Raw genomic sequence first — 24,996 nt, 5'->3', positions numbered from 1 at the left:
ACTATCCCTGGATAAGTCCAACATAGCATCAGCAAAAATGTCCACTAGCACTGGAAGTTATATTAGTTAGCTTTTGATGAGAATGACCACCACCAAAAAACCCCACTCCATAACTACTAGCATAAAAACAATAAAAATGTATTGTTGCTCCTGATTCTGTTGGGTGGGCAATTCTGGCCTGCATGTCTAGGACGGCCTCACTCACATTTCAAGCACTTGCAGGCTATCAGCCAGGACACCTCACTTCCCTTCCATGTGGTCTCTTCAACAGGACAACCTGGATTTATACATGTAGTTCTCAAGGTTCCAAGAGCAGTAAGAGAGAGCAAGCCCCAATACACAACACATTTCACGTCTCTGAATGATTTACCTTTGCTATTATCTCATTGGCCAAAGCAAGTCACATGGCCAAGCCCAGATTCAGAATTGGAGGTGATTCTTCAAGGTGGAGTACGTACGGGGAAAGGAATTATGGAGGACTTTTTGCAAACAATCTAACAACCTAGCAGAGAGAAAAACAGATTTTTGGTTATTTGATTTAGTATCAGATAAAGTATCAATAGTTGGTTTGGACTCAAGGGACAGTTTGTGTGAAAAACTTATCTTTAACCACTAAAATCACATTTGGCACTATGAGATGCTCATGGAAAAACCTTGGCAGACTAAGACAAGGAAGCGGGAGGTTCCTGCATCTCCCAATGCACACACCCTCTGGGGCATATGCTCCCAAAGTAAAATGGTGAATAGAAGCACGACACTCTTTAAATTGCTTCTCTAAAAATAGAGCTACCATATGATTCAGCAATTCCACTCCTGGGCATATATATGGAGAAATCGTAATTCAAAAAGACACATGCACCCCAGTGCTCACTGCAGCACTATTTACAATAGCCAAGACACAGAAGCAACCTAAATGTCCATCGACAGAGGACTGGATAAAGAAGATGTGGTACAGGGGCTTCCCTGGTGGCGCAGTGGTTAAGAATCCGCCTGCCGGGCTTCCCTGGTGGCGCAGTGGTTGAGAATCTGCCTGCTAATGCAGGGAACACGGGTTCGAGCCCTGGTCTGGGAAGATTCCACATGCCGCGGAGCAACTGGGCCCATGAGCCACAACTGCTGAGCCTGCGCGTCTGGAGCCTGTGCTCCGCAACAAGAGAGGCCGCGGTGGTGAGAGGCCCGCGCACCGCGATTAAGAGTGGCCCCCACTTGCCGCAGCTGGAGGAAGTCCTCGCACAGAGGCAAAGACCCAACACAGACAAAAATAAATAAATAAATAAATAAAAATTAAAAAAAAAAAAAAAAAGAATCCGCCTGCCAATGCAGGGGACACGGGTTCAAGCCCTGGTCTGGGAAGATCCCACATGCCGCAGAGCAACTGAGCCCGTGTGCCGCAACTACTGAGCCTGTGCTCTAGAGCCTGTGAGCCACAACTTCTGAGCCCGCGTGTCACAACTACTGAAGCCCATGCGCCTAGGGCCCGTGCTCCACAACAAGAGAAGCCACCGCAATGAGAAGACCGCGCACCACAAGGAAGAGTAGCCCCCGCTCGCCACAACTAGAGAAAGCCCGCGTGCAGCAACAAAGACCCAATGCAGCCAAAAATAAATAAATTAAATAAATAAATTTATTTAAGAAAACAGAAAACGTGGTACATATATACAATGGAATAGTACTCAGCCATTAAAAAAAGAATGAAATAATGCCATTTGCAGCAACATGGATGGACACAGAGATTATCATACTAAGTGAAGTAAGTCAGAGAAAGACAAATATCATATGATATCACCTATATTTGGAATCTAAAAAGATGATACAAATGAACTTATTTGCAAAACATAAATAGACCCATAGACTTAGAAAACAAACTTATGGTTACCAAAGAGGAAAGGTCGGGGTGGGGGGGGGGGTGGATAAATTAGGAGGTTGGGATTAACATATACACACGACTATATATAAAACAGATCATCAACAAGGACCTACTGTATAGCACAGAGAACTCTACTCAATATTCTGTACTAACTTGTATGGGAAAATAATCTGACAAAGAATGGATATATGTATATATATAACTGAATCACTTTGCTGTACACCTAAAACTAGCACAACATTGTAAATCAACTATACTCCAAAATAAAACAATAATTAAATTTTTAAAAAGGGGTCCAAGCTTTTAAAAAAATGTTGTTTCTTTCTCTCTTTTCTTTGTTAACCCATAGAGTTTAATTCCCCTAAATTGAACGCACAGATACTACAATGTTACTGCACACTGATAATCAGAGCATTAGATTTGGAGCTTCTCAAAATCCAGGGAACAAAGGATAACATAATGCTTCACAGGACAATAATTTTTTATCATAAGATACAAACCAATTGATCAAAAGAAAAACTTTCCCTGTCATTAAATTCTAAGGACAAACTAGTTTATATGATCATAAAGGACAATGAAAGATATTACATGATACATCTTCAATAGAAGTTTGGGCAGAAATTATAAAAACATTCCTCACCTGGCTATTTCTTATATTAACACTTGATAATAGCTTAGTAAATAAAGCCTGATAAAATCACTTCTCTCTGGGCTGAGCTAGACAGGTTTTCTTGTTAACTCAAGAAACAGGAGTACAGTACAGAATTAGGTAAATAGAAATGATCCTTGGGCTACATCTGTTAAACACTATCTACTTTTTTTTTTCCCCCAAATCAAAAGAGGTTTTATTGCATCTTTAAAATATCACAAACGAGTCCGAAAATCATTTGGCATCTTGCTGTTTCTATAGCCTGACCACTCAGATCTTATTCATCAGCCTGCTGAACTGTTCCTTTTTCAGAAACATAGATATCATCCAAAAATTTTCTGATATTCTTGTTTTTATAACTGTTGTGGCTTGCTGAATCATAGCAGCTGAATTTGACACAAGTTCAATGTCGTTTCCTTCAAGAATCAACTCATCTTTCTGGTCCTGAAATACTGAGCAAGCAACGCCAGGCCTCATCCAAACCCTGCAGTTGTATTTTTCACCCCAAAATTTTTGGATTTCAACAAGAGAACCATTCTCCTTAATAACAACATTGATGGGGAAGTGAGCAAGCACAGACCTCATCTAGTAACGGAAGCCCAGGGTAACACCCTTGATCATGTTCTGTACATGACTACACGTCGTGCTAACAGTTGCCAGTTCCATTCTATTTCCCCACCATTTGTCAACCCGGAGCCTCTTCTTTTTCTTTCCAAGGAGACTGAGTTCTACACTAATGTGATTGAAGTCCCTCCACAGGGTGCCTCTAGGGCTCTTCACCATAACTGTGCATCCCTTCAAAGTAATGACATTTTCTGGAATGTCAACAGTCGGAGTGCTGAGAATGGTCTTCATTCTCGCAGCAGATGTGGCAAAGAGTGTTAAACACTATCTTAAGCTCATTTTCAACAAACGTTGAATGAAATTTAGTTTAAGACTTACTCTCCAATATGTGACAGAAATGTAAATATTACATTAACGATAAAATAATCAATATATTTGTTGTAAAAATTTTTGTAGGCTAATAGGTACCACCTTCCTGATAGGCCAAGTATTTTCAGATATACCCTCCTGAAAGACCTAATGTAACAAAAAACAGCAACAGTTCCAAAGATCTACAGCTTCACACTAGAAACATTTACATTTTGAGACTCTGACTTCATCTGATTTACGTCTTGCTTCTTGACTTCATGATAGTTCTGCTAACTCTGAATTAACAGTCCTCAGACTGCTATATATAAGAATTACTAAGACCCTAGCAGATGTCCTTTTCAGTATTACTTCCACCAAATCAGAAAGCTGTAAAAGGCAGAGTGGCGACAGATGTGGTTCTCAATTCACAATATGAATTGGATGAGTAGACACCAATAATTTAAACGAGTGAAATAGCAAAGCAGATTCAAAGCAACTGAACAAAAAATCTTCCAAGGCTGTAAAGACACTCTAAGACAGGGTACTGCATTTCTTCACACCGCCATCCTCACCCACCACACACAAAGCACAGACCCCAGGAAGGCTGATGAAAATAGCTGCTTAAATACCACCAAATGTACGCTTGACCTTAAACAAAATACATTTAAAATTACCATTTATTAAATATAGTTGCTTTACATTATACTTTCAAATTGAAGTAACAGTGGCTTAAAAAGCATAAAAGGCAAAACTTCTACCTCTCAGCTGGAATTCCAGAACACGTGCCTGATCTAGGATCTATTGAATTGATCAAAACATCAAGTCATACTGGTATAGGAACCTGGAGGAGGAAGTGGCACATTCATTCACATTCCCTTCTTAGCTCTGCCCAGGACCTGCCAAACTTGCTCCCCATATCAAAATCTAAGAAACTGAATTTATCAGCTTTTCTATCATTATAAGAAAAACTGAACACCACCAACAGAGATAGAGTAATTCCAAAGAGGTCTCTTCTCTACAACAGAAGCTGAATGAGCCCAACACAGAGGCATTCAGTCTGCCCAGTGTCACAACAGAACTCATATTCTTCCCTACCCTAGAGATGGCTGAAACTGTTCCAATGGTAAATATACCTCTTCATTCCAAAATGAGAAATAAAACACAGCCACCCAAGTACCCCTGAGGAAGGTAACGCACCAACTAAGTTTATCCTAAATTCTCAATCCCATCCTCTCTTGCCATTTCAAACATTTCTGGCCCACAGTTTCCCCCTCTTCGGTGCACCTGTTCCTTCTCTACTAGATCATCCCCTTTGGTACAGCAGCATCACTTACGTTCCCAAACATAAATCTCTGCCATGACCCACATTCACGTCCAGCTACCATATCACTTCTGAGTCCCTTTACAGCAAAAGTTCTTGCAAGACAGGATTAGGGTTGCTGTCCCTGCTTCTCAACTCATGTGCTTTCCTCAAACTGCTCCAGTTGGGCTTCTGTCTCCATCATTCTACTAAGACTGCATTTGTCAAAGTCACCAAGAACAGCCTTGTTGCCAGACCCAATGGTCACTTCCCAGGTCTTGTCTCTCCCAACAGTGTTAAACACAGCTGACCATTCTCTCTTTGAAATGCTTAGATTCTCTTGGTTCTCTGGGACACCAAAGTTTCCTGGATTTTTCTCCAATCTTAGAGTCTGCACCTTCTCAGTCTCCTTTGCTGGCTTCTATTTTTCTGCTTTACTTCTAAACACCGGTGTGCACCAGGGCTCTATCCTGGGCTTGCTTTGCTTCTTCATCTATACCTCCTCCTCAGGGGCTGCCTCATCCAGTTGGATGGCTTGAAATACCATCTATAGGTTGATAACCCTGAAATCTACATCTTTAGCCCTGTCCCCAAGAACCTCAGATTTATATATTCAACTGCAAACCTGACATCTTTATTTGACTATCTAACAAGTATCCCAAACATAACATGGCTAAAACAGAGTGCTAGGTAGTCCTCTAAAATTTGTTCTTTACCTAGTCTTTGCTATCTGAGTAAATGGCCTCACCATCTGCCCAGCTGCCCAGCCAAAAATCTAAGAGTTATCTTTGATTCATTCCTCTCCCTCATACCTCAATTCTAATCCATCAGCATGGTCCTCACACTGTACCTCCAAAATATTCTAAACTTGAATATTCAAGTCTCTACTTCGCTTTTCTCCCATTAGTGCAGTAGATTGATTGCACTAATGGCCCTGATTTTTCATGCCTCTCTGCATCTTTTCACACCTCTCTGTATCCCTGCTCTTTGGCAACGCCCTCCTATACTAACTGTGGATGTACTCTTGCAACTTGCCTTGACCAATGGGACAGTAGAAAATTTGACACAAGCTAAGGCTTAAAAATCTGCTTACTCATTTCTACTTCCTTTTTGCTTCTTTGTGATCACCATGAGACTATGACTGGGCCAGCCTGAGAATAAGCCCAGGCTAGCCTACTAGAGGGATGTAACATAAACACACAGAGGAGAGCAAAGTTGTCCCAGCCACCTCAGCCGAGGCTATACTAGACAGCTGACAGCCATCTGGCCCTGCCAAACACATCAGGAAAACCAGGCAATATGGCAGAGCTACCTACCTGACCGACAGCTGATCATAGACATGGGGAAGCCCAGTCAAGATCAGCTGAGCCTGGCCCAGAACGGCAGAACTACCCAACCATCCCACTGACTCGAGCAAAAATAAATCCTTATTCCTATATGCCACTAAGTTTATGGGGATGTTTGTTGCATGGCATTACTGTGGCAATAACTGATACAGCCACCATCATCCCTTGTCAGGACTACTTTAGCATCCTCCTACTAGGTCTCACTGCTTCCTTCCTTATCTTCTTATAATCCTTTCTCCATTCATCAATCAACACAAACTTTTAAAAACATAAATCAGCTTATGTCCTCAGTCCTACTTAAACCCCCTAATGGCCTCCCTGAATTTAGACTAAAAATCTCTTAACTTAGTACATCACCTACTTGTCCAACCTCATCTAGTACCACTCTCTCCCTGACCCACTATGCATCAGCCACACCAGCCTTCTTCCTGTCCTTCACACACAGCAAACTCACAGCATGGCGAGGTCTTTGCAAATCATGTTCCCTCTACCTAGAAAGTCACTCCACTTGTTCCCTCTTGCTCACTCTCTAAATAACTTCTTATAACTCATATTTCAGCCTAAATGTCACTTTCACAAAAAGGCCTTCCCTTGACCACACAATCTAAAGTAGATAACCAGTCACTCTGGTTAAATTAAAACAGGGATTTTAATTTTCTGCATGATACTCATCACTATGTGACATTTTTATTGATTGTTTTTAATTGTGTGATCCCCCCAATGATTGTGAGTTCCACACGAGCAGGAACCTAGTCTGTGTATTCACCACTGGATCCTCAGCTCCTAAAATAGTTCCTTCACATAGTAAGTACTCACTAAATACTTGAAGAATGCTACCTGACATGGAATAAATAAAAGATCAGATCCTTTCTGAGATCAGGGCTTTTTTTTTCATATTTATTTTATTTATTTAGTTGCGCCGGGTCTTGGTTGCGGCATGTGTGCTCCTTAGTTGCGGACGGTGAGCTCCTTAGTTGCAGCCTGCAGCCTCCTTAGTTGTGGCATGGGAACTCTTAGTTGCGGCATGCATGTGGGATCTAGTTCCCTGACCAGGGATCGAACCCAGGCCCCCTGCATTGGGAGCGTGGAGTCTTAACCACTGCGCCACCAGGAAAGTCCCTGAGATCAGGTTTTTACAAAGAGAAAGAGCCAGGCAAGCTGAAATGGCGCGGGAAAAAAGACAGACTGATTCTGAGAGGAAATTTTAGAAGCAAACAAAAAAATAAACTCACCTAATATAAAATGAAGTTAAGCGTGTGGACTCTAAAAACAGCCTAGAATGGAAGCCTGGCTCTATTCCTTCCTAGCTGTGTAAACATGGATACATCACTCACCTCTCTGAACTTGTCTCCTCATCTATAAAATGGGGTAATAATTACTACTTTGCAGAGTTGTTGTAGAAATTAAATATATATAAAGCACTTAGTACAGTACATGGATCACAGTAATTACTCAACATTAGTGATGGCAATGATGGTGGTGGTGGTGGTGATATCTAAATCAGCCCCGCTATTATTGATGAAATTGGCATAATCCATAGTATCTCACTCAACCTGTTAGTCTACCTAATTTTTTTTCAGTTTTTAGGCATTCCAAATTGTCCCTTCTCACCAAGAATGGAATGAGCATAGGACCTAGAATCCAAAGAGCTAGGTTCTGGCTCTGGTTCTTCCACTAACTAGCTGGGTGACCTCGGGCAAGTCACCAACTTCCCAGACCTGAAAGTTACCTTGTCATCAGCTTTGTCCATCCCCAAGGCAGGAGCTGCAGGAAACATTCTGAGAAGAAGTGGAGGTATTGGCGTAATGCAGAGACAGGGATGCAGAGAGACAGGCTGGCAGATAATCTGCTCTGCTCCACTGCAGACCACAAACAAGAATATCTAAACACGTTACCTCAAAGCTTCCCAAGCTGTTCCAGAACATTCAAAACCTGTTAGATTACACCAGACCATAATCTCACAAGGGCAGGGACACAGGCTGATTTTATTCTCTACTGCAGGACCAGTGGCCAGCACAGTGGCCAAATTATACTATCATAGTATGTGTTTACTGCATGCTTGCTGAATAAACAAATATATTTGGGGAAATCTGGGTTAAACAATGTCAAACTGGTTCCTTGTGCGCATTTCTCAAAACCTTTAATACGTGAATAGGCTCTGTGAATCATATAGAATGCAGTATTTCCCAACCTTATTTGATCATAGAACTCATTCTATTTCCCTTGAACCTGATTAACCTGATTAACATCTCCCAGAGTTGTAGTATTCTATAGAACAGTTTGAGAAACATCTTAAGCTTACTTTTTTTTTTTTTTTAGCCATGCCACATGGCTTGCAGGATCTTAGTTCCCCAACCAGGGACTGAACCTGGGCCCTCGGCAGTGAAAGCGCAGAATCCTAACCACTGGACCACCAAGGAATTCCCAAGCTTACATAATTTAAGTCATTTTTACCATCATGAAATAAACATCTTACTCTTTATACATAAGGTAATTAAAAGGCCAACTACTTTGATTCACATCTGGTATGCAGCTGTTTTCCCCCAGCATCCTACACTTTCAAATCACCTGTCACCAGGCAGGGCCTCAATCTCTCCCATCTCCTAAGCAGCAGATGTCCTGCCTGGTTTCTCTGCCCTGCTCCCTGCACCCTCATAACCAGTATGCTCTGCAAATCCTCCCACCTTTTCTTCCACTATCCCTTCTCTCTTCATCCTCAGTCTTATTATGGACTTCCTTCAACTGCTTTAATTACTCCTCTTCTCCTTTTTATAATCAACCCAATGGAGTTTCAGTCTTGTAATTTACAATATCCTCCTATGCCTGAAAACTTCAAAGTACTTCTCCCTTTAATAATAAAGGTTGGTGGGGACTTCCCTGGTGGCGCAGTGGTTAAGAATCTGTCTGCCAATGCAGGGAACACAGGTTTGAGCCCTGGTCCGGGAAGATCCCACATGCTGCAGAGCAACTAAGCCTGTGCACCACAACTACTGAGACTGCGCTCTAGAGCCCGCGAACCACAACTACTGAAGCCCGCGTGCCACAACTACCGAGCCCACGCGCCTAGAGCCCGTGCTCCGCAACAAGAGAAGCCACTGCAATGAGAAGCCTGTGCACCACAACGAAGAGCAGCCCTTGCTCGCCGCAACTAGAGAAAGCCCGCGTGCAGCAACGAAGACCCAGCGCAGCCAAAAATAAACTAATTAATTTTTTAAAAAACTATAAATAAAAAATAATAAAGGCTGGTCCTTCGCTTGCATTCTCCACGCTGGATCCTCCTTAGGGTTATTCCTTAATCTTAAGTACATATAATCATGTCAAATCCCATCTGGGTTCCCTCTTCCCATCCTACCATTTATTTCCAAGAGCTCAAGCAACTAAATATTTTCACATCCCCATGCCTTTGTTTGAGCTGTTCTCTCCGCCTAGAAGAGCACCTGTTGAAATCCTACTCATTTTTTAAGGTCCTGATCATAGGTAATCTCTTTTATGAAGTCTCCCTTATATCCCACTCTAGCCACAATTAGCTACTCCTTTTAACTACCTCAAGGCTACTGCACAACTTATCACAGATACAGAAAGTTAGTTGTACATATGAATGCAGAGATGGCAGAGCTGGAAGAGAAGACCATGAACCAGGTGAGTCTATCAAGCAGAATGACCAAGAGGTTGGTGACAAAAGGAGAAACCAGAAGGGTATTTGCATGAATGGCTTGAACGCTAAAGGAGAAAGGGTTGTGGCATGACCTGGAAGCAGCAAAGGGAAGCCAAGAGAAGGCTACAGCAGAGAGAGCTGCAGAAACGGGAGTGTTTTCACTCTGTGAGATGGCTGGGGTGTGGGAATGCTGATTCACAATGGAACAATGCCCTCAGAGGGCCACCGGAAAGATTTGGGAAGGAAGCCAGTAGAAGGATGGAAGCTCAGAATCACAGGGCAGTTGAGAGTACATAAGAAGACAGCTGACCATAAAGGCTGGGAGCCAAGGAAACTGGGGATAAGAGGCGATGCCTTAACCTAAACTGGCTGAGATCCCAGACAGTGTCAGGGGCCAGATGAGTTAAGAATTCAACAGTCTTTGATCAACATTCAAAAGTACGTTGATGAGTAATTTTTCTAATGTCTGCAAAGAACAGATTTCCCTAGTGTTCCACTCATGGCACAATCCTTATCCCTATGAGTGGGCTATGCCATGGGGGTAGCGGGTTGGGGGGAGTATCAGGGAGGGATTGGGTTGGGTGTGGTATCTCCCTTCACTAGGGCAGGGCTCATAGACCAGAAAGGGAAGAAGCAAGCTGAACATGTACAGAGTTTACAGGGATCAAAGATCGGGGCTTCCCTGGTGTCGCAGTGGTTGAGAATCTGCCTGCCAATGCAGGGGACACGGGTTCGAGCCCTGGTCTGGGAAGATCCCACATGCCGCGGAGCAACTAGGCCCGTGAGCCACAACTACTGAGCCTGCGCGTCTGGAGCCCGTGCTCCGCAACAAGAGAGGCCGCGATAGTGAGAGGCCCGCGCACCGCGATGAAGAGTGGCCCCCACTCGCCGCAACTAGAGAAAGCCCTCACCTAGAAACGAAGACCCAACACAGCCATAAATAAATAAATAAATAAATAAAAATTTAAAAGAAAAAAAAAAAGATCTCCAGGCACGGGGCAGACAACAGTAGGCACCAAGGCCCAAGATCTAGTGAGCTCATCCAAACGATAGACAGAGAATGCCAATGGGGAAGGCAAGACAAAAATATCTTCTGAAAAGTCTGTCTATTAGGCAGGGTTTTCAATTGCAAATAACTAGATTTAGGCACACAACAACAGCAAAAAGAATGTATTAGCTCACATAACCAAGAAGTCCCGGAAGCTTCAGACACATCTGAATCCTGGGGTTCAAACGATGCTGTCTGTGCTCTCACCACCACTCAGTGCTACTTCTCACTGCATGCCAGCCTCGTTCATTCTGTCCTGCTTCATATAACTTCCTCCATATAGTGGAAAGATAGCCACCAGGAGCTCTAGGCTATATCACTCCAGCAGCCAAAAAATCCCAGAGGAAAAGAATGACTCCTTTCCTAAACTGGAGCAGAAAAGGAGCCTGATTTGAGTGAGCCTGGGTCATGTGCTCACCCCTGAACCAATCACTTGGTCAGATGAACAAGGCACTTCTCAGATTGGCCAAAGCTGAGTCACATGACCATCCCTGGCATTGGTGTCAACCCCACCCAAACCACATGGATTGTGGACAGAGATGTTCCCCAGAGGAAGGAAGTCTGGGCAAACAAATAATAAGTCTACTATAGACAGCGTGGTCACTTGTCAGTCAGGCCCCAGATACCAAAAAAGAAGCCCAGTCTTGTTGCTTAAGCACAGAAGGGCTTTGAAGTCAGACAGAACTGGTTTTAAATTTCAGCTTTGACACTTACTAGCTGGGTGACCTCAGGTAAATTACTTAATTTCTCAGCGCCTCAGTTTCCTCCTTATAAAATAGAGTAGTACCTACCTTCTAGAGCTGTTTGGAAAGATTAAATGATATAATGCACATAAACTGCTAAGCACAATGCTTGACATAAAGTGATCAATAAATGGTAGCTATTATTAGTAATAATAACAATCATGACAATTATTATTTAGAACAAGGGTGAGCTTGAAGAGTGAGCTGTGACCCGGTGAAAGAGAGAGCCAAGTCAGCACTTGGATAATCAACCCTGGGTCAAGATTCATTAAGCTCAACTCAGAATACAATACAGGGGCCCTGAATGAACTCTAAGATGACAATTCAAATCAATAAATGTGTTGAGTACCTATTATGTGCCAGGCACTGGGGATACAATTATGAATAAGACACATGGCTCCAAGGTAACCTACCATGAAAAATGACTATGGCTTCATGACATTATTTTGCGGGGAGGAGAAGTTGACTGAATCTGCTTCCTTACTTTCAGCCATAGGCTGTAGGCACTGGAAAAGTGCTGAGCGTACAAGAGAATGATGCCTGAGGCCAACTGCTGGAATGCTAGGAAGGTATAAAAGGACTACAGTCACAGCCTCCTCCCCCTCAAAAAAAAATGCCTTTGCATGAACTAGGAAAAAGTGTCTCTTCCTTTAGAAAGTTTACTTCCATCTTCCAAAAAACTGTCACAGTAAACAAATCTACTAGATCTTCCATGTGAATGACATCCCAGAGTTTTGCAGTGTATAACCTGCACAACTGTACATGGTAGGCAGGGAAGATGACATGGGGGCTGAGAGGGGTCAAGGGATAGGGTGGGGATGGAGAATCTGGGAGTCCCCATGCCTTTGGAGACAGAGAATAACTTTTGCTATGGAGCTGCTCCATTCAATATGGTACCCACTCATCACAAATAGCTATTAAGCATTTGATATGTGGCTAGTACAACTGAGGACTAATTTTTTTTATTTTATTTCATTTTAATTAATTTTAATTTAAAATTTAAAACTGAAGTGGTGTAAATATGTTTCCATTAACTTTGTTTGGTAGGACTACATTTTACTTTATCCACTGCACTGCATAAGATATTCTATTGAATTGCATTGTATTGTACTGTATTGTATTGCACATATCAAGCTCCTGAGTTGTTTCTGGTATCTCATTAATAATTTTTATATGATTACATGGTGAAATTATAATATTTTTTAAATATTGGGCTACACAAAATATACTACTACAATTAATTTCACTTGTTGCGTTTTGCTTTTTTTTAATGTGGCAACTAGAAACTTTTAAATTACATGTCTGACTCACAGAATATTTCTATTCACCAGTGCTGCTCTGAAGACACCTTAGGATCTATAGTACTAAGGAGGATGGAATGATACCCAGAAGAACTGGTTGCTTTTGGTTTTGTTTGAAGCAGACCTTTATGTTTTCTTCTAGGTTGTCCAACTCTGTTGACCAGGAAGGAAAATAACAGAAGGAGAGGGGAAGAGGGTAGTTCAGTGTGGATAGCTCAGGAGAGCTATCAGAGTACACTCTGGAGTCGGACTGTATTGTTCTGAACTCTGGCTCCACCATCTAACCAAATTCCCCTGAATCTCCCTGAGCCTCAGGCTCCTCATCTGTAAAATGCTTAAAATAATCTTGCCCACTTTATAGGGTTGTTGGGAGGATTAAATGAGATAATCCAATGTAAAGAGTTTAGCATGGAGCCTAGCACATCTTATGTGCTCAACTAACTATTGGGGGGCCACTGGGGCATTATTTGGTAATAAAGAAGGTGCAAATGAATGGTCTCCCTGTACCATGGAGCTCAGGTTGCCATGGTATAAGAGGGCACACCCTGTCCACATGTCTCCTCAGCATTTATCTTTCTAGACCAAAGAGTTGGACAGGAGTCTACTTTACTCAATCCTCTATGCTGCTGACTAATATGTTGGCTTTTTTCTAAGTGCATTACGTTTTTAAGGTACATTGATGAAACTATCTTAGATGTTGAAGAATCATGAAAATGGGTAAGGTGGCATTTCTGAATTGTGTGTAACAACAGCTAAGATTTAACTAGCTTTTTTGTTCCAAATCCTACACTGAATCAATGTCTTCAGTTAAGAGTTTATAGTAATATCTGAATCTCTTTCTTGAGTAAAAACCAGAACGTCCATCTGCATGTACAGATGGATTCATTTTACCTAAACGCATTCTTTACCTCTTCCCTGCCATTTTGCATAAACTTGAGACCAGCAATTTGCTTTTTAATGTCCCAAAAGGTTCGTGTTGACTGTAAACTTGGAGTTTACACTGTGTACTCCCTCTTCTACATGTTTTATTCTAAAAATAGTAATAAATAGTTTACTCACGTTTGTAACCTGAGAAATGCCCATCTATGCTAAACCTTTGTTCTGTCTTCCAGTCCCCTCCCTATTCCTGACTTTTAAAAACATTTCTCCCAGCCTCCCACTGACTCAATTTATTTAATAGCCTTTGTGTGGAGTCTTTTCAAAAACACTTGGAAAATCACAGTTTATCCCTAGCTTCCATAATCATTTAAAGTTCTTCAAGAACTCTAGTGAATTTGTCAAACATGATTCCTCCTTACAAAGGAGTAACCTATCCCCCCAAAAGGTTTTATCTGTTTAAAAACTGTAAAATCCATTTTCCCAACACATACACTTGTGCAGAATTTATTTTAGATTCCACTTGTTCCACAAAGTCCAAGAAAAATTCCACAGACATTACATTAAATCTTCCGTCTGATTCTCAACAAGCCATTATCCTCTGTGAGGCTCACTTTTCTCATCTATAAAATGGGCATAATATAGATGCCCTTTGCTAAATAGAGCAAGCCATCTCATTACTCATGAATGTATATAAAACACTCTAGGAAAAGCTCAAAGTCCTTTACAAGCATTAGGCCATGAATCGTTCTGAAGTGGACTGTTAATTAGGTGTCATTATGCTTTGTTTAATAGATGGAAAACCTAAGGCATGGGAACACAATACCACTCAATAGCTAACTTAAAAATCTAGCCCAGGCTTTAAACATTAGTCAGAAAGATGTCAGGGGGAAAATCTGAATAGGAATTTCACTCTGCTCTAGTTCTTTATCAAGAAACTACATTACTGCAAAATTCTCTCCAGTTACTGGTTGCCCTGCCCCTCCTACTTCCTCATGCAGTCCAGGAATGGGGAAATGGGTGGGAGAGTTGATATTCCCTATTGAACGCATAATGCCTTCCCCTGCTTACAGAAAGGGTCATGAACCCTAGACCAGGTACTAAGGGCAAATGTAGTTTCACAGATACCATAACAATTTCTCCACATTTTGTTACTGATCCCTGGAAACTTTTCCTATCACACATCCAACAAAATAAAATGAGGCTATAGACATTTATCAAAAGAACACAGCCTCTGCAAATGAAACTGTCAGGTTACTCGGGCTTTATTATCTGACCTACAACTGGTCAGATACATGGCATGGCCTCAGTAACTCCAAATAAACCTTATGTCTTCACATAAAGGAGATACTGTGGATCCAAAAGGTCAAAAAAGAGGTAATGGAAACTTTATATAACTTTATATAGCCATAATTTTTCAAATTATTATTTTGTGTCCTTCTGACATTAACAGAAACAAGAAATCCTTTAATCCCAGGGTGGTATTTTGAAAAATATTTCCCAAGGAAACAATCCCCAAAAGGGAAAAACATATAGCAACACTACTTACTTAAAAACAAAAACAAACAAACAAAAAAACATGTCCAACAACTGGGGAGTGGTTCAAAATACCATTGTATATTAACATGACAGACTGTCACCAAGCTATTAAAAATGGCAATTTTTTTTACAAGAAAATGTCTATTTGGAATATCGTTACCAAAGAACATTATGCCTGAACTAATTATAACCTCATAAAGTGTGTGTGTGTATATATATATATATATATATATATGTGTGTGTGTGTGTATGTGTATATATGTGTGCGTATATATATATATATATATAAAGATTATATAGATATAAACATTATAGAATTTGGAGTTACATAAACGGTTGCACATAATGCTCCTTAGGTTAATTATCTTCTAGAAAGGTGCTAAAGATTTGTAGAAAGTCAAATGATGATAAAGATGATGGAGAGGGGGTTCACCAAGAGTCTCTCTGGAATAGTTTTGGGGTCATCTTTAATCTCTTTTTTGTAAGCTTCAGTATTGTTTCAATTTTTTAACAAAGAATGAATAAATTTCTATAAAATGACTTTTTTTTTTAATGATGGCAGGGAGAGTCCAAAGACCACACTGAGAGCTGGGGAATTGCAGTGGCAGGCAGAGTTCTATCCTTTGTCTGGGGGAGGAAAGGGGGTTGCATCACCAGCTCTGAGCCCCGAAAACCTCCAGCTATGATTCCAGAACCTATGAACAAGAATTATTTAATGCAGTGCTTCTATAACTGGTTTAAATATGTGACAAATAAGTTGACAATACTTAAAAAAGAAAAAAAGTAAAAAGCATTCATAAATTTACATATATAACAGCATTCATAACTCAGTTAAATTGTATTTCTGTTTCTCTGCATGGTTAAAGGATCAAGCATTTTTAGCACTCAAAGCAGGAAAATAAAAAAAGAAAGCCAACTGCCTTCTGTGAAACAAAAATAACCCCAATGGTAAAAACTAACTTTACTGCATGCTTAAATTATATTTGCAGAAAAATAAACTTTGAAATCACTACTTTGTAGGGAAAAAAACCCACGATTTATTTTTGGGGGTAGTCATGTGGAGCTCTCACAAGTTGTGGTTGAAACCTAATACTGGGAGATACATGAGGACATCACAGTTTCTAAGGAGATAGCTAACAGAAAGACACTGCTGGAACTCTTTTCAGGATAAAGAGAAGACATGAAAAGTTTTCCCCGTTAAATCAGGCTAGAACTTCAAAAAACTTAAAGGTACAGGGAGTAGGATATTTGATGAGGAGTTCTACTTTATAAGCATTTCATGTAGCATATGACAATTTAAAGTCTTTCATTTTGATACTCTATAGCTAAGCATTTCCAAAGCTCTCAACCTTAAAAAATAAATGGCATGTAGTTACGAAAGGAAAAATATATCTAATATTGCTGAAATCCAAAGACATCTTCCTCTTTTAGAAACGTAACACTTAGCAGACTAGAAAACTAATCGGCACACACCTCCCTCCCTCTTCCAAATCCACTCTTCTTAGCCATAAAAATCAAGACAATCACAAGACTATGCTAAGAAGAAATATATGGGTGAAAAATAACAATAATAATAAGTACAATTAATGTTGTCCTTTCAAGGATGATTTCAATGAGGATTATTTCTAAATAATATGAAAAACAATACACTTGGGAACACTTAAATTGAATAATACTCTATGGCTTCAGTCTATACAGCCAAAGAGAAGTGAAAGCCTAATCAAGAATTTAGTGAATTTAGGGCTTCTCTGGTGGCACAGTGGTTAAGAATCCACCTGCCAATGCAGGGGACATGGGTTCGAGCCCTGGTCCGGGAAGATCCCACATGCCACGGAGCAACTAAGCCCGTGCGCCAAAACTACTGAGCCTGCGCTCTAGAGCCCGCGAGTCACAACTACTGAGCCTGCGTGCCACAACTACTGAAGCCCGGGTGCCTAGAGCCCGTGCTCTGCAACAGGAGAAGCCACCGCAATGAGAAGCCCGCGCACCGCAACAAAGAGTAGACCCCGCTCGCCGCAACTAGAGAAAAGCCCACACGCAACAACGAAGACCCAATGCAGCCAAAAATAAACAAATAAATTTTTAAAAATAATAATAAACAAAATTTAAAAAAGAATTTAGTGAATTTAGACTACTGGATACAACTTGGATAATTATGACCATATATATATACATATATATTTTTTTTTTTTTTTTTTAACTGCCAACTGTCCACAACTATCTGGAAAATTCATCTGGTACAATGATCTAGTATTTACTAGGCATGTGCTCTTCCCTGGGAGAGTTCACAATTCAGCTGAGAAGACAAAAAGAACTTACGTGAATTACTTAGCACATTAGAGAAAAACTATACTGTTTGGAAAAAGAGGTTGCAATGACTTCAAAGGTTCTGTTTAGAAAAGGGAAGGATGCCTGTGGAAGCACAGAGGGAGGAATGAGCACTGCAGATATTCCCACTGGCCAAACTGTTGTTCATAATGGTACCCGGTAGGTCCAGCTGAATAAGTGTTTTCTAACCACCTATCCTGCGCTGTCCTCCTTCAGAATGACTACTGTATCTGCTCCACTGTAGCAATTGCCAGCACTGGTATTTTCTGGATTCCCAATGCATAGCTGCCATCATGAGAGTATAGAGCTTTGCTTTTTCTGGGCAGATAAGATGGTGTGGAAACAACACTCTTCCTACTTCAGCGGAAGCTGACTCTTGCCACCATTCCTCTGTGTATAAGCAGAAAGTCATGCTGATGTTGTCAGGCTACTGAGATAGAAAGCTGGAAGGTCACACTGCATTAAGGAAGCCTGAAGAATGACTCAACTGGTTAAACAGGGTTGGAAAGTTGTGATCATCCACGAGGAGCAGGGTAGGTCAGTCGTCTCTGCTCAGCCCAGCCAGAAACAGGAACTTGGTGCACACTCCAAGAAAGGCATGAGCTTTGAAATGGGAAGAGAGGATTCTGCTGCTGGGAAGGCGACTGTGTGATAAACGCCTCCAGAAGGAAATAACGATAATTTCCATTGGGGCCACATGGCCACCAATGACACCAGGCCCACCATTCAGCCTAAAACATTAGATTTACAGAAGCTGAGCTTCACGGGAAGGTAAAACGTTCAGAGGCCAAGGTGACAGAATGAGTCCTCCCAGACGAGGTGAATTTGAGAAGTGGGAACCAGGGCTCTACGACCAGCAAGCTATACAGCATCAGGCTAGGGCTGCAGAGAGGTTCTGCCTCCCAAGACCACTGTAATGAATTGGTAGTGGACGCTTAGAGTGGTATAGGAAGGAATCGGGGGCCCCAACTCTGCTGGGTAAAGGCAGGGAAAATGGCAGCAAACTGCCGTGGCTGGACCACACTAGTCTCTCAGCAGAGGTTGGTTAAGAAAGCTATACTCCAGGCCCTAAGGAGTAGTAATGAACAAAATGAAACAAAACTCTCTACTTTCTCTCCCTCCTGAAAGCCCAATAAAATGACAGTAAAGGGATAAACCCACAAGGATGGGGAGAATGAAAGAAGAGACAACCGTAAAAACATTTAGGTGGGGTGAGGGGAAGCCAAGAAACAACCTGATTTATACCACGGAATCTCGAAATGCTAAATAATTAAAGGCAATTGGACTCTCTGTGGGGAGTGGGGGGACAGGGGCTGATCTAAAATAAAATAAAAATTGAAAGCCTCCTTGGAAAGCACCTGGATCTCCCAGGTCCCTCCAGCCACTCTGAGCAGTTAGGTGATGGCCCCTTCTCTACCCCAGCAAAAACACCTGGAGTTTCTTCCCTACCCCCTCCCCAAGAGGAATTACATGAACATATAACTACCCCAGAGAGGGTGAAAAAGAGAAAGTCTCTGGATTGGAGTATGTCAGGCACAGCTCAGGTGTTTTACTGGAAATACCGTGGAGAGGTTATATGAACGTGCAGATGCTGAGACATTCAGCCTTCTTCTCTACCTCGTTCCCAGATCACTGGCAGCCAGGCTCTTCCCACCACCCAGGAAAAAGACTGGAAGAGCTTTTTCTGAGGACCCTCACCAGCCCAAGAGGTACTAACATCAAAATTTCCCCAAATAAAAGACTCAGCCGGGGCTTCACTGGTGGCGCAGTGGTTGAGAATCTGCCTGCCAATGCAGGGGACATGGGTTCGAGCCCTGGTCCGGGAGGATCCCACATGCCGTGGAGCAACTAGGCCCGTGAGCCACAATTACTGAGCCTGCGCGTCTTGAGCCTGTGCTCCGCAACAAGTGAGGCCACGATAGTGAGAGGCCCGTGCACCGCGATGAAGAGTGGCCCCCGCTTGCCGCAACTAGAGAAAGCCCTCACACAGAAACGAAGGCCCAACACAGCCAAATAAATAAATAAATAAAAATTAAAAAAAAAAAAAAAAGACTCAGACAAATCACCCAACAGTTAAGTTCCCAGCCAACAAGCTTTTTAATCCCCCACTCAGATGTGAGTAGACAACCTAGGGTATCAGAAATACAAGGAAAGCCTCTAACATGAAATGTAGAGACCTAAACAAATAAACAGACAATAGCAACTTGGGGAAACTGAGTCTATGCACAAAGGAAAAAACTTTCCAGGTAAGAAAATATCTAGTATACAGCCCAAAATATCTAGAATCTGAACAATAAGTTTCTGAAAGAGACATCACAAAATAGAGAGGAGGAAATTATCAATGAGATAACTCAAGAAAATTTCCCAAACTGAAAGATGTAGATTTCTGGATTGAAAGAACCCAGCACAATGGATGAAAACAGACCCATACCACAGCACACATCATGAAAACTCCAAGATTGTGGAGGCCAAGAGAAAATTCTACAAACTTCCACAAAGGACACAGCAGGTTTGTAACCTGTAGACAGGTTACAGACAAAAATTAAGGAATCAGAACAATTCTGAATTTCTCAACAGCAACACAAGCTAGAAGGTGATGGAACAATGCCTTCAAATTTTCCATCCTAGAAGTCTACACTCAGACAAACTATCAATTGTTGTGGAAAACAGATATTTTCAGGCACTTACTGAAAAATGAGTGACTTCCCTGGTGGTCCAGTGATTAAGAATCCGTCTTCCAATTCAGGGGACGCAGGTTTGATCCTTGGTCGGGGAACTAAGGTCCCACATGCCACGGGGCAACTAAGCCCGCAAGCCACAGCTAGAGAGCCCACGTGCTGCAAACTACAGAACCTACACGCTCTGGAGCCCGCGCATCACAACTAGAGAAGCCCAAGCTCCACAACTAGAGAGAAGCCCACGTGCCGCAACGAAAAATCCCATGTGCCACAACTAAGACCTGATGCAGCAATAAATAAATAAATAAATAAACAAACAAAAAGGATGATTTTTTAAAAAAAGAAAAATGAATAGAAAAAATATGAATAGATAAAATAAATAGGAAGGAAAACAGACATCCTGTGCATCCTTTACCAGAAAATTCCTTGAGAATGGGCTATATCAAAAAAAAAGGAGTCTACAAGAAAGAGAAAGGCATGTACTACAGGTAACAGGAGATCCAATACAGAGAGAAATGATGGAGATTCCCCCCAGGATGACAAAGGGAGGTCCTCAGGGTGACATCTGTGCCCCATGTGTAGAGGGCAACCAGTCCAGACTAGAGCAAGCCAGGAGGCTCAGGGACAGTTTCTTTGGGGAAAATGAAATTGACAGAATACCTGACTCATCTGAGGTAAGAATTAGAAAACTGGTCAAAAGTTTTGGGTTGAATTAATGATGAGTACATAAAAAACTAAGCCAGTGAACAAACAAAGCAATTACTGACTCCGAGGAAAAGAAAAAGTTGCACTTGGCTTGACTATGAATATTGATCTAACCAAAATTACTGTTTAACTATTGCAAGGATGGGAAAATAGGGAAGCTGTGGTTAGGCTGGGGGTTAGAAGAAGAGAGCCAAGTCATCATCTTCCACAGCAGGAAGTCAACAGATAATGCTTCAAACTGAAAAATTACAAGTATCACTTACAAGCAATAAATACCAAAATAACCAACTCGAAGAATCACAAGTGTTTGCTTCTGGAGAGGGAAAAATGCAACTTGGATTAAAGGTTTAAAACTAAAAAAAAAAAAAAAAAGAAGAAAAGAAAAGAACAAAACAAAAATCATATTGACTTCTATGCCCTTTCTTTTTTTTTTTTTTTGCTTTTGCTTTGTTTCCCTAATAACAATTTGGGAAAATTCCATCCTTGTTTTCCCTAAACAAACAAACAAAAAAATGTCAGGGACTTTCCAGGTGGTCCAGTGGTAAAGAATCCACCTTCCAATGCAGGGGACTTGAGTTCGATCCCTGGTCAGGGAACTAAGATCCCACATGTCGCGGGACAACTAAGCCCACATGCCACAACCACTGAGCTCGTGTGCCGCAAACTGCAGAGCCCACGTGCTCTGGAACCCGCATGCCACAACTACAGAGCCCAAGCGCCCTGGAGCTTGCGCACCACAACTAGAGAGAAGCCCACATGCCGCAAGGAAGATCCCGCATGCCACAACTAAGACCTGATGCAACCAAAAATAAATAAATAATAATATAAAAAGAAAAGAAAATGTCACTTTCTACATCTACACCACGTAGCTGTGATCATCTGAGCTCTGAGCAGTCAAATATAGTGGGAAAGTTAATAGTTATAATCCAATCCAAGGAAGGACAGGTTGAGCTAGGGCAGAGATGCAAAGGCAAGTCCAGGTGGAGGCAAGTTTGGAGATGAAGCCAACTGCTAAGCTTCTCTCCTCTGGGGTTCTTTTTAACAAAGCTATTCTCACGGCATAATCACCTGGGACAGGGTAATTTTAGAACTGGCAGTGACCATGGACCAATTTCACTCCTTTCTAACAGACTCCAATGCCCAATTTATGACCCTAATCCAACCAAGGTGGCTAGCCTCCACAGCGGTTGATCTGGGTTCAACTTCAGTTACTCCACTTTGCCTGTGTAGACTGGATAATAGGAGAGCACAGTAAGGGCTCTGAAGCAAGTGACACTGTCATCAACAGATAGTTACTGAGCATCTGTGCACCAGGCTGAGGGTCAACAGCCCTGTCAACTCTGTGGACCAAGTCTCCCTGCCCTGAATAATAAGATGATTCTTCCTAGGAGGGGGATCCCACGAAGGGGTGGAGTCGGGTGGAAACCAAGGAGCTGGAAGAGCTGGGCTGGGGAAGGGAGGCACCAACCAGGTCAACCTGGAGGAACCTGTAGACAGAGGTGTGCCTGGAGGCCCAAGGCCCAGGCTGCCAGCATTCTGCATACACAGAGGAAGGCAGAGAGACCAGCAATTCTTCTCCAAAAGCAAAAAGTGGCCAGACACTACCCACAACCCCGGCAGCCATGCTGTCAAGGGTCAACTTAGGGAGCAAGGGTGGCCATTCTCTGAGCTTCACTCTGACTTGATAAAACACAGCCCCTGCCCTTGAGTAACCAGCTGCTGAGAAAACAAGATGACTATCTTTTTTTTTTTTTGGCTGTGTTGGGTCTTCGTTGCTGCGCGCGGGCTTTCTCTAGTTGCAGCGAGCGGGGTCTACTCTTTGTTGCGGTGCGCGGGCTTCTCATTGCAGTGGCGGTGCACGGGCTCTAGGCACGTGGGCTTCAGTAGATGCAGCACGTGGGTTCAGTAGTTGTGGCTCACGGGCTCTAGAGCGCAGGCTCAGTAGTTGTGGCGCACAGGTTTGGTTGCTCCGCGGCACGTGGGATCCTCCCAGACCAGGGCTCGAACCCGTGTCCCCTGCATTGGCAGGCGATTCTTAACCACTGCACCACCAGGGAAGTCCCAAGATGACTATCTTGATACAGAATAAGTAGATAAACAGGTTGACAGTGCTAAAGCATATATTAATATTCTATATTTTCTCCTATCTGTAAAGGTGTGAAAATTCTAGTTCAAGGACCTATGTGTGGTAGAGCACTGCACTGATTCGCATGTGTTTGCAACACTTGCCCTATACAGTTCTACAAACCAAAATGTACACAACCTCAGGGAAGAATCCAGATCATTAACATAAACACAATGCAGTAAGCGTCTAGAGCTGACAGGAGAATATATGGAACAGATTAATTGGAGTATTGGGAAAGTATAAGTTTTTCCTAAACAATGCAAATGTACCTAAACCAAAAAAATATTTTCAAATACATAATGAGAATATTATACACACTTTTCTCTTCTCCATATAAATCATGACACTCCATACTACATGTGATTCTCGCCAGCTGAGCTACCAGCATCACAAACCAACTTGCTAAATCCTAAACTTATTGGGGAAACCCACTGGTTTGTTGGGGCTGTTTTCTCCTCTCCAGCTCTTCAGGGGAGAATCTTCTAGAAGCAAGTAACTTCTCAGAATTTCCTAAGAGGAAAAAATGGGCCCTCACTGAAAAAACACAGGGTATATGCTCAAAACACTTTATTTTGGATAAGCTTCAAACCCACTTAGCCACCAGTCATCCTGTTGTTCCAACTTAACATTGAGATCTACCCTTCTAATCAAATCTTCCAGTTTCCAAAGAATGGCAATAGATGAGATTGTTTCCGAACCTGATACACAGCAACGTGTTATTCTTCCATGAAAACAAAACCAAAAAATCAAATCAAAAGGAAATTTAGGATCCAAGGGAAAGCGCACCCCCCCCCCCCGAGGCAAGGCCCTAGTTTTCCCAACACATGTATTCACCGAATCCCTGTTATCAAGATTCAAACACAATTTCCCAGATGAAAAATGTGAGGCTGGTGGGGCGAGGCACTCACACACGTGCAACTGTGGAAAGTCTCTGTCGATGCTGCCAACTTTCAATCAAGACTGCGCCGCCGCCCAAGCAGAGAGGAGGAATCAACCCCGCGGGGAAGCTGGGAAGTGAGCCCAACGCTTAACTTGCTGCGGGGCGGCCCGCGTCCAGGAACCCAAGAGGAAAAGGGACGGGTGCTCCTCGGGAGAGGCCGGCGCCGAAGCCCGGGAGGCGGAGAGGCAGCGGCGGCCGCCGGAAGGCGTGGCTACGCCGGGACGCGCACCTGTCCCTTCGTGGTCCGCAGGGGACGGGTCATCACCTGGCGTGGCGCGCCCTCGCTCACGGCGGCGCGGAGGAGAGAAAATCCTTCCTGGTTCCACGAGGGTCCGTCTCTGGGCTTGTGGAAGCCTCCTCTCGCCGCGCGCATCCTCGTCCCCACCCGTCCCCTCCCGGAGTGGCGCAGTCCCGGGGCCGCCCCGCCGGCCCGCGGCGCCCTTACCTGGCTGGAGCGCGCCGGCTGCGCCGAGTCCGGGAGACGCTGAAGCCGGCCGGCGCCGCGGAGTCCCGAGCCTGGCGTCCGGAGCCTGGCGTCCCGGCCCCGCCCCCACTCGTCCCGCCCCGCGCGGCCCAGCGATCGCCAGGCCCCCGATGGCTCCGCCCCCGCACGCCGAGGCCGGCGGCTACAGGTTCGCACGGGTCTGCTGCGGTTCTGAGACTGGAGGCCTGAGTGGGTCCGGTGGGCCTCCCGGCTCCCCCGACCCAGTCGGAGTTTCGGGGAAGTCGCGGGAACGTCCCTGGTGTTCCTGGACGCCGTGCTGGGCCTCCTCCTTCCCCCCTCGCCCCAGAGAACTGACCCGCGACGTCACGGACACCCCCAGCCCGGGAGAACCCGAGCAGTGCCACCTGTGGGTGACCGGGGTCTCTTGTCGCAATTAGGGACCGCACCTCCCCTTCCGCTAAATGGTGGCGAACCAGGTGGGTTGCGCGGTGCGGTGGAGCGAAGCAACGAGTTTTACCAAAAGAGTAAGTCTTTTTACT

The 24,996-nt window shown here is 43.2% G+C and overlaps 1 protein-coding gene and 1 pseudogene across 9 annotated transcripts in view; both read right to left on the bottom strand.

The window, feature by feature from the left end:
- Positions 1-24,700, bottom strand: part of TEC (tec protein tyrosine kinase) — a 142,579-nt gene extending 117,879 nt beyond the window's left edge. For 3 of the 8 annotated variants that reach the window (XR_014263871.1, XM_082462478.1, XM_082462479.1), the window contains exon 1: positions 24,242-24,572. Coding sequence is in view for 3 of the 8 variants with exons in the window: in XM_082462478.1 (XP_082318604.1) it covers positions 24,242-24,385 (144 nt within the window). In the remaining 5 variants the exon portion in view is untranslated. Of the gene's footprint in view, positions 1-370; positions 503-23,980; positions 24,215-24,241 lie in introns of those variants that run through there. The other 5 variants (XM_082462476.1, XM_082462473.1, XM_082462474.1 and 2 more) reach the window with 5 other exon arrangements.
- LOC309661151 (large ribosomal subunit protein uL6 pseudogene) lies at positions 2,794-10,904 on the bottom strand (annotated as a pseudogene). Its single transcript has one exon. The product of its transcript is annotated as a large ribosomal subunit protein uL6 pseudogene (transcript).
- Positions 24,701-24,996: the final 296 nt, after the last annotated feature.

The sequence above is a fragment of the Balaenoptera physalus genome (assembly GCF_965194825.1).
Source record: "Balaenoptera physalus genome assembly, chromosome: 5".
In the NCBI taxonomy this organism is placed as follows: Eukaryota; Metazoa; Chordata; class Mammalia; order Artiodactyla; family Balaenopteridae; genus Balaenoptera; species Balaenoptera physalus.
The sequence above is the reverse complement of the archived record's forward strand: the minus strand, read 5'-3'. Positions and strand labels throughout refer to the sequence as shown.